Genomic DNA, 5,756 nt, shown 5'->3' with positions numbered 1-5,756 from the left:
ATAGAAAACAACAAAACAAGTAAACAAGAGTCCATAAACAGAGTAGTACTTTTTCCAAAGCAAATGAACGTGATTCAACCACCTTCGCCCCCCATATTAATGGCGGATGCCACCACAAACCCATTCTTTTCTTTTTTTATTTCTCTACTTAAATGCCTCCATTTCTGTTGTTATCACTTCACATTTTCACTCACCACTTTCACATTTTACTTGTTTCTGCAAGTTTTTTTTTGACTGTTATGAAGCAATCTTGAAGGTTCTGTTACCTGTCTTCATTATTCATTGCTTCATTGTTGATTTGCTCTAATTTATTTTATTACCTTTATTTGTGGTTGGGCGGATTAACCAACTTTGTCTGAGTTTCTTAAGTCATCCATGACTTTTAGGGTTCTGTAATATTTGGTCAAACCCATATGAAATTTAATTTCTTTTAGAGGGTTGTTGGTGCATTACCTACAAAAGGGGTAGCTTTGATTTAGGTGGGAATTCTACCAGTATGCTTTAGTTATAAAAATAAATCTTATGCAGTTGGGAAATTATGAAATAAATACTTTAGTTTGTAAAAAAAAGTCTTGCTTTTTAGGTGAATTTAATATCTTTTATTACTTGTGAATTACTTGTGATCAAGCTAAAATCTTTTGATCACAAGGGTTTTCAAATTTTGATTGGATTGAAAAGTTATGGTGGGAAGCATTGAGGTTATGATGCCGAATGTACATTCAAACGGGTCGGTTTCGGTTTCGGTTTCGCACAATGGCGGGTTGGAAGAAAAGCTAGATGAATTTCGACGGATTCTCGGAAAATCTGATGATGACTTGCTAAAAATCGTTGGAGTTGGTGCGGGTGCGTGGGGGAGTGTTTTCGCAGCGTTGCTTCAAGATTCGTATGGTCGGTTTCGTGACAAGGTTCAGATTAGGATATGGAGAAGGGGTGGGCGAGCGGTTGATCGAGCCACAGCGGAACACCTTTTCGAAGTGATTAATTCAAGGGAAGATGTGTTAAGGAGGTTGATTAGACGGTGTGCGTATTTAAAATACGTTGAGGCACGATTAGGTGACAGGATTCTTTATGCGGATGAGATTTTGAAAGACGGGTTTTGTTTGAATATGGTGGATACGCCTCTTAGTCCGATGAAAGTTGTGACGAATTTGCAGGAAGCTGTTTGGGATGCTGATATTGTGGTTAATGGATTGCCTTCGACGGAAACGCGCGAGGTTTTTGAAGAAATTAGGAACTATTGGAAGGAGAGAATTAGTCCGCCTATTATTATATCTTTGTCGAAGGGTATCGAAGCTGCGTTAGATCCGGTTCCTCATATTATTACTCCGACACAGATGATCAGCAGGGCAAGTAAGCGTTTTTAACCCTTAGTTATCGTGATGTAATTATATCTTAATGATTCCTTGTGATTGATATCTTGGCATATAAGAATTTACCTTCTTTAGGTTGTATCGATTTGTATGTATAGTTTGTAAGAAAATCTGATTTGTGATGTTTGAGTTCTTACATTGAGGTTTAATGATCATTTAATTTATTTAATATGATTACTAAAACTTATTTAAAAATATTGTCCTAATTTTTGAATAAACCAATTTAGGAGATTGTAAACCCTCAAGCATGTATCGCGTGTCTTATTATAGCCGTCGGGCCCGATTCATTTTTAAAAAGCTAAATTCTGTAATTTTAGTACTATCATTGGAATATTGGATTTTAATAATCCCAACTATTCGTTGTTGGCCGCCAACAGTCCCAACTTCAAAAATAACCACTGTCAGTCCCAACTATTGACAAATTGGCCAACAATGGACCCTAACTAACAGAACCTTAACGCCGTTAGTCTCCGATCGCCGGAAAACCGTTTTTGTTCAGAAAAAGGTTTCTATAGGTCCGATCTAAGGTTACAAAGAGGTTTGGGACGAAAATGTTGTGTTTTTCGGCAAAAAAGAAGTTTTCCGGCGAAAAAAGAGTTTTCTGACGACTTCAATAATTGAGGATTTTACTAGAAAAAGGTACCTAAAGGTGCGTAATAAGGTTAAAAAGAGGTTGGGGACGAAAATGTTGTGTTTTCCGGCCTAAAATGAGTTTTCTGGCCAAAAACGTTTTTCCGGTGACCAGAGACTAACGGCGTTAGGGTTCTGTTAGTTAGGGTCCATTGGAGGCTAATATATTAATAGTTGAGACTGCCAGTGGTTATTTTTAAAGTTGGGACTGTTTGCGGCCAACAAAGAATAGTTGGGATTATTAAAATCCAATATTCCTTTATCATTTGACTAGTTAGCAATACCCAAATTGATACGCTTTTACTTAAATGAGTCGAAATAAGCATAGTTTCACTATCCGTCTTCGGTCTTCCACCCAATCTTCCATTTTAACCGTTGATCGTTTGAACGAGGAAGTACTTTGTTTTGAAGGAAAGATATACGCACCCTTTTTAAAGAGGCTTGAACCCTATCCTTATGGTTGTAGGACTCGATTAATACATTCGGACCAAAAGGAGCTATTACTGATTTACTTCCTTTTTCTTACATTATTTGTATTTTTTTTTTTTTTTTTTTTTTTTTGTAGCTGGAGTTCCGAAGGAAAACATTCTATATCTTGGTGGACCGAATATCGCTTCTGAAATTTACAACAAGGAGTATGCCAATGCTCGAATTTGTGGGGCCGAAAAATGGAGGATACCACTTGCAAAGTTTCTAAGGCAACCCCATTTCATAGTATGGGACAATAGTGATCTTGTCACACATGAAGTCATGGGAGGGTTGAAAAATGTTTATGCAATTGGAGCCGGTAAGACATTTTGTCTTCTATCGCATTTACATTCGGTTCTCGTAACCAGACAACGTTAAAATCTTAACGGGTTTAGTTTTTCTGGTATAATGTAAACGGGATGATTGCGTTCGGCTTTATTACTTTCAGGAATGGTAGCAAGTCTGACCAACGAAAGTGCAACAAGCAAATCGGTGTATTTTGCACACTGCACATCAGAAATGATTTTCATCACTCATTTATTGACCGAAGAGCCAGAAAAACTTGCGGGCCCTTTGCTTGCAGACACATATGTGACACTTTTGAAAGGGCGTAATGCTTGGTACGGCCAAATGATTGCCAAGGGAGAACTCAGTCTTGATATGGGTGACAGCATCAGCGGTAAAGGGATGATTCAGGTACCTTATATTTTAAAGAAACTAGATATTTTATATATAACAAAGTTTGTGCTTGTGAATAGTGAGGTGGTGCTAAAATGCACCATCTCCCTTAGCTAAAATAAGCCGCTCTATCTACGCTAAAATGAGCCGAATTTTGGTGGTCTTTATATTTTTGTGTGGTTTTTTTTAACTTTTGTCGCACCCGTTTACTTTGAATAACATGCATTCGTTAGTTATATGGGTTGTCGGCTTTTGGAGTTTTTCCTTTCGGTTGGAGTTAATTACTGTTTTCGTCCCTGTGGTTTGTCAAAAATCACTATTCCAGTCCATTAGTTTAAAAATTGCGATTTCAGTCCCTATGGTTTCACTTTCGTAACCATTTCAGTCCACCTCATAACCATTTCAGTCCCTGTACTTAACAGAATAATGGATTGAAATGGTTACGAAAGTGAAACCACAGGGACTAAAATGGTTACGAAAGTGAAACCACAGGGACTGAAATCGCAATTTTTAAACCAATGGACTGAAATAGAGATTTTTGACAAACCACAGGGACGAAAACAATAATTAACTCGTTCGGTTGCTATACTGACTGTCGGTACTGTATCGATACCGTAACGGACGGAACTGATACCAAGTGGATCCCGCCACAACACGCGGGGGAAATTTACCACTATTTGTAAAATTTTAACAAATTTGAAAGTGTCATGGGTCATCCAACCCAAGCTGTTTGAACCCATGTTAAAAAATTGTCCGTTTTGACTCGTTACCCAACCCACCTGACATGCACACTTTTACCATTTCTACTGCTTAACATCCGTTACGTTTTTTTGGTCTACAGGGAGTGTCTGCAGTGGGAGCATTTTATGAGCTTTTGAGTCAATCGAGCTTGAGTGTAATGCATCCAAACGAAAAGAAGCCTGTTGCACCTGTCGAGTTGTGCCCCATCTTGAAGACGTTATACAAAATACTCATAAAGAGGTAATAATACATTTAAACACATGCCGTCCAATAAAAGTTGCACATGCGCTTAACTTTGCATGTAATTAACCGGAAATCAAATATTAAATAGTCATAAATTAGGCCGACTTTGTAAACCGAAATCAATAAAAAGGTGTTGTTTCTATGACCCATGCCAATCTGTTACAATAGTTTAAACTAGCAGATGCTTGAAAGCTTGTCCCTACTATTTAAAACCAATGGCGCAACGTTATCAAACTAGTAATTAATACAAGATGGCGCAACGTTATTGGATGGAGCCATTAAACATATAGGCAAAAGATCAAATACAAATAATCTTAACATACTAAACATACAAATTGAAGGAAAACCCAAAAAGACAAGGTGGCATTTTTGTAATTACCACCAACTATCAAAGTTACAACCAAAAATACCTAAAAAAACACAAATTTTTTTTTTAACATTTTTTATTAAAAAATCGCTACATTTCGTTAAAAAAACACATTTTTTTTTGGCTGCTACTAAAAGTAGCGATTTTTTAATAAAAAATGTTAAAAAATAAAATAAAATAATTTGTATGTTTTTTTTATTTTTTTTAGGTTTTTTGGGGGTTTAGTTTTTAGCATTTTAGCTTGGGTGGGGGGGGGGGTTAGGTTCTTTTTAGGTTTTTGGGGGTGGGGTTAGGTTTTTTTAGGTTTTTGGGGGTGGGGGGGGGGGGTTAGGTTTTTTTTTAGGTTTTTGGGGGGTGGGGGGTTTAGGTTTTTTTTGGGGGTGGGGGGGAGTGGTTAGGTTTTTTTAGGTATATTTGTAGAGTAACTTTGATAATTATTGATAATTACAAAAATGCCACCTTGTCTTTTTGAGTTTTCCTTCAATTTGTATGTTTAGTATGTTAAGATTATTTGTACAAGAACTTTACCCTAAACATATAATCAAACTTATCTTTTGATGACATGACATGACATGAAGAGACGATAAATGAATTAAAACGAAAGAGAAATAGGGACCCGTCTTTATTTATAACACGTTATCATGGCACTTGATGAAATGATTGGTTACAACTTACAAGTTACGACTTCTAACTTCCGACGTGATATTTGGTTTTCAGGGAACAAGATTCACGAGCGATTCTTGAGGCGCTGAGGGATGAGAGATTGAATGATCCGCGTGAAAGAATTGAGATTGCTCAGAGCCATGCATTCTACAAGCCTTCACTGCTTGGTCAGCCTTGACCACACCCTGTTTGGATATCAATCAAGTGATAATAAAAATATCTGCAGCAATGTTTATTATTGAATATTGATTGTTTTCTTTTAATGATTATCATAACTACCATAAGCTTCTCTAAAATGATTATGGTGATATCCTAGATGCTAATATTATGAAAGTTATATATTTTATTCCTTATAATGTGAAACACCCATTATATTAGCCAAGAAAAAGTAGGACCAAAAGTCATGTTATTGACAGAATTTCACTGCAAACAAACTATAGCACTTAGGTCACCACAAGATTCATATATGGCAAAATAACTTCTTAAGTCACCACAAGATTCATATATGACAAAATAACTCCATATGTACGGCAAAAAACTTTACAATGATTATGCCGGAAATAAAGGTTAGGGTGGCCGGGGCGTTGACCTTTGAT

At 36.6% G+C, this 5,756-nt stretch overlaps 1 protein-coding gene across 1 annotated transcript; it reads left to right on the top strand.

Moving 5' to 3' along the window:
* The first annotated feature begins 236 nt into the window (after positions 1-236).
* Positions 237-5,510, top strand: LOC110937962 (probable glycerol-3-phosphate dehydrogenase [NAD(+)] 1, cytosolic). The gene is made up of 5 exons (XM_022180428.2): positions 237-1,350; positions 2,566-2,787; positions 2,917-3,164; positions 3,988-4,127; positions 5,215-5,510. Exons 1-5 carry the CDS (start codon positions 681-683, stop codon positions 5,336-5,338), a joined length of 1,404 nt encoding a protein of 467 aa, XP_022036120.1. The 5' UTR covers positions 237-680; the 3' UTR covers positions 5,339-5,510.
* Positions 5,511-5,756: the final 246 nt, after the last annotated feature.

Source organism: Helianthus annuus, chromosome 4 (genome assembly GCF_002127325.2).
Source record: "Helianthus annuus cultivar XRQ/B chromosome 4, HanXRQr2.0-SUNRISE, whole genome shotgun sequence".
NCBI lineage: Eukaryota > Viridiplantae > Streptophyta > Magnoliopsida > Asterales > Asteraceae > Helianthus > Helianthus annuus.
The sequence above is the reverse complement of the archived record's forward strand: the minus strand, read 5'-3'. Positions and strand labels throughout refer to the sequence as shown.